This window comes from Rhinolophus sinicus, linkage group LG14, assembly GCF_036562045.2.
Source record: "Rhinolophus sinicus isolate RSC01 linkage group LG14, ASM3656204v1, whole genome shotgun sequence".
NCBI classification, from domain to species: Eukaryota; Metazoa; Chordata; class Mammalia; order Chiroptera; family Rhinolophidae; genus Rhinolophus; species Rhinolophus sinicus.
In genome coordinates, this window is record NC_133763.1 from 41,890,926 (window position 1) to 41,902,038 (window position 11,113).

At 46.2% G+C, this 11,113-nt stretch overlaps 1 protein-coding gene across 1 annotated transcript; it reads right to left on the reverse strand.

Annotated features, from left to right (window-relative positions):
* Positions 1-1,887: 1,887 nt before the first annotated feature.
* Positions 1,888-9,833, reverse strand: GNAT2 (G protein subunit alpha transducin 2). Its single transcript, XM_074318977.1, has 8 exons — positions 9,716-9,833; positions 8,009-8,051; positions 7,584-7,725; positions 6,729-6,886; positions 4,735-4,863; positions 4,355-4,484; positions 2,579-2,732; positions 1,888-2,078 (listed from the first exon to the last, which is right to left on the reverse strand). The coding sequence occupies exons 1-8, from the start codon at positions 9,831-9,833 to the stop codon at positions 1,888-1,890; spliced, it is 1,065 nt and encodes a 354-aa protein (XP_074175078.1).
* Between the last annotated feature and the right edge of the window lie 1,280 nt (positions 9,834-11,113).

An 11,113-nucleotide genomic window follows, 5' to 3' on the forward strand; every position in this document is an offset into this window, starting at 1 on the left:
AAACTGAGGATGTTAGAAAAGGCCTCGTGAAGGGTAGAAACGTTTTGTTTTGTTTAACACAATATCTCCACCTAGTTCAGTAAATTAAAAACAAAAACAAAAAACAAGACTTAGTGGAACGTATGGTATGCCAGGCAACTCTGAAAATAAACATAATTGGAAAATTAGAAATAATCTGGTATGATTTGGGGGAAGTGGGGCTACCCCATTTGAAGATGGAATAAATGGGATAAATTACGTTGGGACCTGTATAAACAAGGCCATGGTATAGTGAGGATTTTAAACCTGCCGCAGATCAGCAAAGATAGAACTGTATTCAGTGTGTTAGTTTTCTTTGTAATTCTCTGAATTTTATATGTCTTTAAATATTCTGAGACGAGGCCCATAGATTTCACCAGACTGCCAGAGGGATGCATGATACCAAAAAATAGACTCAGAACCTGTGTCTGTAGAGCTAAAGCAAAACTAAAGCACTACAGCAAACAGGTTAGGGATAGTGGAGCAGGCTGTTCAGAATCGTCTCTGAATAGCTCTTGGATGCAAGAACTATTGCCAGGGGTTTTTTGTTTGGCTCAAGTGTTTTAATCGGCAGTGGGCAAAGTAGTTTCCCTCATTTTTCTGGTGATTCTCCCAACTTGGTTTCTTTTCAAGGAATCAGAAAGGCTATTAAATGAAGCCAATTTTAACAGCTGCAAATTTATTCTTCAGTGTATTTCAAGCTCATATGGCTTTCTAGTATCAATATTGCTAGTAGCAGCCTAAGTGTGAATGTGTGTTTCTGGCAAGGAGCATATTTTCATTTTAATTGACTGTTATATACGAAATCTTGATGCCAAGAGCCTTCCTCCCTAGTAGTTGTAAATGCTAAATCTATACTTGACTTCACCACCTCCTGTCAAGATAAACACAAGCTTCCTTTCCCCTCAAAGGCGTTCAAAGGAATAATTTTCTTGTTGGTCTATTAGAAGAAATGTTTACAGCCAGGCGTCACATGGACCCAACTGCATAGATTTTTATTGCCCAAAGCAAGATCAGATACCTTATTTGTTCTCCTGAAACATGAAGCAGTTGAAGTGAGAATTGTAGGATTGCTCACTTACTGTAAATTCTGTGATAGAGAAGGGGCAGCAATAAAATCAGTACGGTAAGTGGGGGTGTGTTGATGTCCTCCAAGTTTATCAGAAAGTGTCTTGTACAGCTGAGGAACAGGTACTTACAGAAATAAAGGAAACTCAGGCTTGTGGGGCAGCTTGGGGGCAGAGGGATAGTCTATTCTTAATAAAGATGATTGTTTTTAGGTGTGGGCTTTAGAAACTAAGAAACCCACATCTATTTGGTGATCCACGTCTCTAAGCTAAGGCACATAGAGGTCTGTTAGTAAAACAGGTGGTAGCTTACTGAGGTTTTGTTTTTCTTTGGGTTTGTTCATTTGTTGTGCTGTTTTGCTCAGAATAGTTCATCTAAAACCTGGTGTTGGATTTCATAAATGGCAGCTTTTAGATAGGCTTGCTTTCTGTGACCTTTACGTGCCTTCCCTTCAGTTTTGTTGGTGATCACCAGAATAACCCTGTAAAGTAGTAGAGAAATTATGTTCATTTAATAGGTGGGGGACTCAAGACTCCAAGAAATGAAGTATTTACAGTTTGTAGTAAGTTGCGGAACCAGTACTGGAACCCGGGTCTTCTGACTCTTGGCCTTGTGCTCTTTAAACTGCACTAGCTATCCCACTTTGAAAAGAAATGTGAGACATAGTGCAATCATGCATACTCCCATCTCCAAGGGAGAATGCATTCTCCATGCCATGGTATATCGACCTGTAATTTTCTGCTTGAAATTACCCAGATTCCAAGCCTGTTTATAGACAGTCTACTTGAGAAATGATGAGGGTTAGAAGAGCCCGCAGTCCTTGAGGTTTTCTTTGATGATAATGTCTGTAACTGCATCAAATACAAATTTGACATTTTGGGTGTCTGTAGCACAGGTCATGTGACTGTAGATTTCTTTGACGTCTTTTCGCATGTTGAGGTCAAGGAACTGACTCTTGATATAATTCCCTGCATCCTCATAAGAGTTGTTCCCTGGTTTTCCAGAAAAATAGAGAAGAAGTGGGGTAAATGAACCCTCCTTCGTTGCTCACTTACTTTTTAGGTGACTGACTTGATTCTCACAATGCTGTCAGACAGCTCCGTTACACTCAGTGTTTCTCACTTAAGCAAAGGAATTGAGGAGAGACGTATGTACTCGTAGGTCTCCACCCTTGATTTCTGGTAGGTATCATTTTAATAGTCGGTGGCTCTCCTGCATTTAATGTCTGCTCTATTCCAGAGACATCTGAATTTAAACCTATAACTGAATGCCCGCATTTCTCAGATTAGACATCCGAGTATCACTTGCACATCACAAAGCTCATAAGAGGAATGAGTGTTAAAGGGAAAAGGGATCATCACCTCTGCAAAACAAGGAAGTTACACTTAGTTCCTTAAAGACAAGTTCCTTTTTGTCTTCTGGGTCTCGGAAGTGAGGCAATCACCAGTCATTACTAAGAGCATTACCATTGTCTCGAGCCCTTGACACTTACCATCATACTCTGGGAAACAAATGCTGAGGTGGACTTTCTTGATTTTTTCCTCAAAGAGGTCCTTCTTGTTGAGAAAGAGAACAATGGAAGTAGCCGCAAAGAACTTGTGGTTACATAGGCTGTTGAACAGGTGCAACGACTCATGCATACGATTCTATTAAGAGGAAATACCATCAGAGATATCAGATTGGGCTTATGAAGGTCTGTGTCCACCTCCTGTTCTTGGAGCGACTAGTGCCCCAAATGTAGAAGGAAAGGTAGGGAGTAGCTTATCTCTTTTTAGCGTGGAGTAGTACAGCCAGAGAAATCCGGTTTCCTTCTAATCCTCTCTCTGTCATAGTTGTGTGACTTGGGAAAAATTACCGAGCTTTTCTGAGTCTCAGTTTCCCTATCTCATAGTGTTCTTACGAAAGCTAAGTGAGGTCAGGTATGTCGAGTGGCCCTGATCATGGAGGCATCTAGGTGTACAGAAAACACTATGCACATCTTTGGCAGCCAGGGCACAGCTAAGGACTTTGACATTCATGCGTGCTGCTTGTCCAGGGTTGAGACTGCGCCCGAGTTAGCCTGTGTCCATCTGTGTCTCCAGCATGATTTGGATAGGCTTCTGTTACAGAGTCCTGCATCTCAGTTTGGGCAGGAATGTCATAGGGATTCTTTGGCCCTGGTGCCTAATGGTGAGGGCTAGAGAATTTCCTAGTGCTGCACCATAAGCCCTTCGGCCTTATTTCCTTCCTGATTGCCACTTTGAATGAGTAAGAAACGGTGCTACTTACCTGCAGAGTCCAGAGGTTGCCCAGTGCCCCAGACCAGCAGGCTTTTAGGGTCTGGAGGTAGGCTATTAGCTGACGTGGGCTCAATCTTTTCAAGTAATAAAGAAAAATCTAATACGGAGCCTTTTCTCATTGCTAATAGTCCTGCAAAACCCTTTAAGACCTCTTAGACTTTTGGGTTAACGATGGAAGAGATCTTGGAAACTGAATGGCTCTGTAAGACATTTAAGAAAACACTTAGCGTGCTCTAATGTGAACTTGAACTGCAAAGGAGAAGGGGAAACTGGAACAAGGGGTAGGAGGATAGAAGCTTTGTCTTCTATCAGTAAGCTGTGGGCCTCCGTTTACAGAGCAGGTGCTTATGGAAAATTAACATTAGCCACGCCTTTGACATCCTGTCTCAAACTCGGAAGGTAACTGGCTGGGCTGACGCTTGTCCTGCAGAGCTCCTGTCTTGTAAAACTGCAAGGCTCAAGAGAATCACCCTCAGGGAATCCTCCAGCTGCCAATTTAAGTGGCATGTGAGAAACCTGGTTTGCCGTCTCTCCTTAGTCACTCGGTGGATAGTTAGGCTGCCAAGAGAGGTTACTAGTTCAGTCCCTCTGTCATGTTGCATAAAGATACACATCACAGTGTTTTTTCTGCTCTGTCATTTGCACCTATCCTTCACTTCCACAGGCAGCCGGGAGGTTACTAAGTAACTCCTGTGCTTTCCCGAGTTGATAATCCCATAGTCCTTTAATAATCAGTTCCTTTTATGAGCTTTGCTGTCCAAGTGATCCTTGGATGTCTCATCTGAGACCAAGCTCCTTCAGTAGTCTGGAGCTCTAAAGTACTAACCTAGGACTTACAGAAGAGGGTTTGTGGAATCGTTTGTCTGAGGTGTGAGTTGGTCTACGACGGTCAGTGTTGACTGAAATCACCCAACTGGAGTGACACAGCTCACGGGGGGGTCATGGGGGAACTAACTGCATCAAGGCTGCTTGGTGCAGAGGCCACTCACCACTTCGTCATCTTCCACGAGCACCATGTCGTAGGCACTGAGGGCTGCACAGAAAACGATGCAGGTGACGCCCTCGAAGCAGTGGATCCACTTCTTCCTCTCTGATCTCTGCCCTCCCACGTCAAACATCCTGAGGGGAGGAACAGCTGTTTCGTGGGTATGCCCAGCTTATGACCCACACACGCCAGGTGTTTACCCTGGAGAGGTGGCCACTATGGGGCCAGTTAGCACGATGCGAAATGGGAAAAGGGGGAGAAGTGGGACACTAATTCAGATTGGGCTTTAGTGAAGGGCAACAAGCATGCCCATGTCCTTTTTTGGTAGGTGCCCTCAGGGAACCATATGGTATTTGTGGTGCCTTCAGGGGACCATGTACCCACCTGAAATTCAAGTCTTTGATGGAAAACTTGGTCTCAATGATGCCTGTGGTTTTGACTCTGGATCGAAGCACGTCTTGCTCATTAGGGAGGTAATCAGGGGCTGCAATGCGCTCTAATTGGTTCAGGTAGCTAGAGGAAAGGGATTGGCACTGATGACATGTCATTTTCTCCAGGCCAAGAAAGGTAAAGAGTCTTACCCGAAATCATACAGCTAACTTAGTGGTAGAACCAGGACTGGAATCCATATTGTTAAATCTAGGATTCTTTCCTTCAAATCCTCGTGTCCTTCCAAAAGGAAGTGTGGGATGGTCCAAGGGCCAAGCCCAGTTGAGGCAGGGATTCCACTCATAAATCAGATAACTTTTCCTTGCATTTCGCCTGGCTACAAAGTTTTCTAGACCCTTGAATGAGATTCGGTGGCTCAAATGGGTGCCAAAAATTCCATCAAGAAGCAATAGATTAAAGAGACTAGAGAGACATTAAGACGTGAATCACTGCAATGCATGGGCCTTTGTTTATATCCTGAATCAAGTTGGGAAAACATTTGAGATAATTAGGGAAACTTGAATGAACACTGACTTGGATATCTGATGACATTAAGGGATTATTAAGTATTTAGGTGTAATGATTGTGTTGTGGTTCCTTTTTTAAGAGTCCTTCGTTTTAGAGTATATAATGAAATTTTTAGGACAAATGATAGGGTACCTGGGATTTACTTCAAAATAATCCAGTGGGAGATGCAGAAGAAATAAAGACTGGTCATGAGTTGATAACAGTTGAAGCCAGGTGACTCATTGTATTCTACTTTTGTATATGTTTGACAGTTACCATAAAAAAGTTTTAAAAAGAAGGTGGAAGCAAGAGGAAGACAGATGTGAAATGAGGTGACAGAGAAAGAGAGAAGGAAAATAAGTGCCTCTGGTATGCCAGGCATTTTCACATTTAAATTCTCATTTAATCTCCTAAGACAGCATCAGGTCACATTTTACAGATGTAGGAAACATTCAGAAGAGTTACGTAATTGTCAAGATTGCAGTATATTGTAAAAACTAACAACAACATTCAAGTTTGTGGACAAGTAGACCTGGATTTAAATCCAGCCTCTGCCATTTATCTATATGACTGGGCAAGTTAGTTAACTTCTCTGAACCTCAGCTTTTCATCGATAAATGGGACTAATAAAAAGTGCTATCTACCTTGAAGGCTTATTGCTAAGATGCACTGAGGTGGTGTACCTGATATACCTGGCAGTGCCTGGGCCTCTGGGTGAGTGAGAGTGCTCTGGGGACAGTAAAAGATAAGAACCTTATTACAAGATTAGGTGACAGAACAAGGGCTACGCCCGCGTCTGTTGGAAGCTCATGCCCGTTTATGATACTTTGCTGTTTGAGGTAGGATTGATAAACTCTGTGTATCTTACATTTTTGGAACCAGCTTTGCAAAGATGGTTCTCTCTACTCTCTGACCAACTTCCTTTGGTTTGCTCTGGCAATTTCTGTGTCCCATGTCCGAGCACCCTGACATAAGATGCTGTGGGTGCAGGAGACTTTCATTTTTGGTTATTGGCCTGAGCCTGGGTTACCAGCTAGAAAATTGAGCCCTGAGAGGGCCATCATGAATCACATGCCTCCTGGGAGCGTGTGGCAGAAGAACAGTCTACGCGTAGTGTTCATGGTTCTGAAAGGAGAGGCTGCAGGTATGAATTAAGAGGGCTGCTAAATGGCACCTCTGTTGAATTTGGGGTCTTCAGCTTTGTAGGCTGCACTGAGCTGGTTGTAAAGCAGTACAGAGGAGTGGGAACTATGGCGGATGTCCCTTCCTACAGGCATTAAATTCAACACACAGTAAAACACTGCTGCAGCCTAACAACGGGTACACAGGCTGAATTCAGTCCTGGGGCCTGCAGCTTTCAGCGCCTGGGATTTTAGGCTGGGTACACGTTCTCCTAGGATGTGGCGTGCGCTTCATCCCTCCCCGTCCCCAAGCAGTCTTACTAAGATGCCGAGTCATTGAGCTGGTACTCTGCAGCTCTGTCGAAGCAGGCTTGCACCCCTCCATCCTGCCACAACTTCCTGATGACCTGCACCAGCTCAGGAGGCATGGTGCCCTCCTCAGTGGAGTCAGCCAGGTTGTTGAGCTGTCGTCCATCCTCCTGTAAGGTACAAATTTGGCTGAGAACCACACAGGAGTCAGGGCTTTCCCAGGAGGCTTCTGGGAATACTGCTCGAAGGAAAGCATTTTGCATGGCTCCCAAAGCCTGAAGTGGAGACAGTGTCCAGTGAAAAGCCTATTGAAAGAAACATACTGATTAATTTTTGAGTGGGCTTCTGAGACATAGAGGGTGGAAATCTATCCAGTCCTGTGGTGGCTAGCAGATAGCAGTCTGTCCCAGGGGCTTCCTCGGTGGTGTTTCCATCTCCCATCCTTAGTCCAAATGTCTGTCGCCAACAAAAAATAGGTCCTCTGTTGCAGGGAGACTGGAAGGTTAAGAACCAGATTGACCATGAAATAGACAAGATGGCAGACAGGAACCCACCACCTTTGTTGAATTTAGGAGAAGGCCAATGCTGGAACCAGGTGTTGAGCTTATAAAAGTTCCACGGCCAGGGCGAAGAGCCCAAGGGGAGCAATTTAAATGATAAGACAAAAAAGCAAAGCAAGCTGAGCAGACTTTTGCAAACATTCATCATAAAGTTGGGAATTGCATACTTCTCAGGACTGAAGTAAGATTTGAGCTCAGCAGGTGGGATTTTAGTTACACCAAACTTTTCTGTCCTGTTTCCTCATAGCTTGTTGGCCACTGGTCTGTTTGTTCTCGTTAGCCCTTCCGTCCACCCTTAACTACCTACCGCACAGCTTGGCTCAGCATAGTCAATGCCCAGTGTGGACATGGCCCGGATGATGGCCAGGATGGACTGCAGCACGTTCCCGTAGATGATGGACTTGTACTCCAGGCATTCTTCTGGCGAATAGCCATCCTGATGAATGATTCTGCAAGCAGCGCACACCTTGCCCTTAGCTGGACCTGAGTAACCAGACCTAAGGGATTGGGAATCTGGGAGGACTTATAGGGTGATAAGAACCCAATCGCTCTATTCCTACTGCTGTCCCGAAGTGGAGAGGGAGGGGCAAAGGGCGTGCGGATGAGGGGCACTGGGTCCTTTATACCCTTTATATCTGGGTCCCTTAAGGCTGAAGAGCCCCTCCTCCACTCCTCCACTGGCTCTGACTTCCTCGCCCTCCCTCAGTCCTTCAGGGCTTTGTTCCTACTCACTTCATCTGTTTGACGATAGTGCTTTTTCCCGACTCCCCAGCACCTGCAGGAAGAAATGCTTATGCTTCAGATTTCCACCAGTTCTCCCCAGCCCTCCAGTGAGATGGCCTGTGCTTGCCTGGGAGCTGTTAGGGGACAGCGTGTAGGGATGATTGCTGCCCTCAATTTCTGCCATTCAACCTGGATTTAGAGCAGAGTTTCCTAGCCTCTGCACTATTGACGTTTTGGGCTGGATGGCAGTTGTGTGGGGGTCTGTCCTGTGCATTGTAGAGTGTTTAGCAGCATTCCTGGCCTCTATCCACTAGAAGTCAGTAGCACGCCACTCTTCCAGTGTGACAACTCCAAATGTCTCCATGGTAGTGGGGGTGGGGCTGGTGTGGTGGGGAGCGGGCAAAATCTCATTGAGAATCACTGATAGAGTCAGGAGAATTCCTTGAACACATTTCTCCTCTGACCATTTTTACTCAGGAGAATGATTGTAGGGCAGATTTGGGGAGAGCTGGATCACCTCACTAAAATACTGTTGGTTTTGTGTTTGTTTTTTTCATCACCGTGCTGTTCCCTTTATTGACAAAAACGCCCCGATATCCTCATTCACACTCTGCTCTTCCTCCATCGAAAACCCACACACCCCTTCAGCCCTCTGCCCCCAGTCTGTACTACCCCTGTGCCTTAACCCCTTCCCACTTAGCCTTTGCGTGTTTCCTGTAAGCCTCTTAGTCCTGAATGGAGAAGAAAGCTGCTTAGTCTTAAAAGATCTCTCAGTGGCCTTGCTATGCCTTCCCCTTTCTGTAGCCTCCTGGGCAATTTGAAGTCTGGGTCCAGCTTACAGAGATACGCAATTCAGTGTGTCCTTAGGGTCATGCCACAGGTCAGCAGTGGGTGGGACGGAGGGGAGGAGGTGCCTGAGCAGGGGACTCCAGGTCCCAGGCAGCTCATGGGCTTGGAAAGCCCGCCCAGCCCGCCAGTCAGCCTGCTGCAGCAGCTGCCTGCCTCTGTACTACCACTGGGTGGTGGTTTTTCTCCCCTAAGCCGTGTGTTCCAAATTCTGTTGTCTTGTTTTATTTACATCCATGATCAATTTCTCTGACCAACCACTGAGGTGCTTTTCTTTTTTCAGCCCAGACCTGTGATCTGCTTAGGAGCTCATCCAGTGGATGAGCTCCCATCTGGCACGGGCTTTAGAGGCAGCGACTGAATAGAAAGCCAGGAAAGCACTGCTGTAGCCAAAGACTCCGTTCCTGCCCTCTCAGGGCTTCCCTACTTCTAAAATTTGTACTGAGAACAAGGAGAAGGAACCAGTATCCTGGGCAGTGGGTCTCTCCCTCAGACTACCTGACACTGATGGTATGGTAGGACTTCTGAGTCCTTGACTCAGGTCTCTGACTGCAGATTGGATCAGTGTCTGCAAGCCCAGGGTTCCTGGTATTTGCCAAGCCGTGAGGTGTTAGGTTTGGTTACATTTGGAGACGGGAGGGTCAGTCCTGGGCCTCGCACTGATCCTGATTTAAGGATGAGTTGTGCATCTCCCTGGGGTGGCCGTGCCCTGCCCTGGAGCTCCTGACCCCCTAGACTGAGACTGGATGGGGAGAGAGAAGTGACCTGCCCTCGCTCCTCCCCGTGGGATGGGCTAAAACCCACCTCCATCCAGGAGAAGCAGACAGGAGCAGGGCCTCTCCTTCCCTGGCTCATCTTCCCATCGCTCACCCAGCAGCAGCAGCTTGACGGTCTTCGCTTCCTGGTCAGCGTCTTCCTGCAACTTCTTTTCTAGCTCCTTGGACCTCTTGGCCAGTTCTTTGTCCTCAGCACTGATTCCACTCCCCATCTTTCTGCTGTCTCCTCCTGGGCTGCTTTCTCCGGCCCTTAAGCTTCTCTTCTAGGGTTTCCTGGCAATGAGATGGAAGATAAGGAAAAAGTAAATTGGGATCCAGTATCAGGTTCTCAGGCCTCCTAAAAAGCTGGCCTGTAGGGGCTGCGTGAGAGAGCCGGCTGCAGGTTCCTGGACCTGCCCGTCTTGGCTCAGACTCCTACCCCAGCTGGAGACCTACTTAGTCTGGGGATTGAGGCTTTTATATCTAGCAGTGTGATGGGCCAAGCCAATTAAGAGCTCAGTATGACAAAGGGCAGAGACTCAAGTGTTTCTGTGACTAGGAAAATGATCTGCTGGATTCTGACACAGGAAGATGGGATGTGGGTACTGGAGCTCTGGAATCAGATAATGGCTGTCCCATCCTTTTGAAAGGCTGATCCCCTAAAAGTCCGTTCCTCCGATTCCCTTGCATCTCAGAGCTAGAGATTAGAGGCACCAAACGTAGGAAGCTCCACTCAGTCCAGATTCTAGGGTCTTGGTTTCAAAGGCTTCGAGGCATCAGTGCACACTCCTCCATCATCGCAGGCCGGTCCTGGCAAGGACTTTTTGTTTGGGGTGGTGCCCTTCCTTGAAAAGATTAGACATGTTTCTTCCAGCTCCTCCAGTGACTGCTGCACCCGAAAGCTATTAGCATTGTTTTTAGGCGGGCTCATCTCTTTGTGCATACTTCTGTTACTAGCACTTACCACATTGTCCTTTGTCTGTTTTACAAATGGGTTTCCCCTAGACTGAGTTCCCTCCTCCTGGAGATCAGGGGCCGCATTTGACTCATCTTTGAATCCTTCAGACCTTGTGGTTTACTACTGGACATAAACTCAATAAAAGTTGGTGAAGGAAGGAAGGAAGGAAAAAGGGTATATGGTAAAGAGAATGGTGTTCCTTCCCCTCTATCCACTAAAGCCACCCAAGGCCCAGTTTCACTTGCTGAGTGAACTATGCTGATTTTTAGAGTGGGGGTTCGTGCTGCCTCATAATTGCTGGAATGCAGTCTAGCAATCACCTCACAGACATGTATCAAAGACTCTCCATTGGTCATATATCTCTGTGCCAATTCTTTCAGTTTACTTAAATGTGTTGTTAGAGGAGTCTCCTCAGAAGGAGATACTTTAGAATTTTGCTACCCAAACGTGGTGCAAAGCCCAGCACAGGTCACCTGGGAGCTTGTTAGAAATGCAGGATCTCAGGCCTTAACCCAGACTTTCTCATTCAGAACCTGCTTTTTTAACGGGATCATA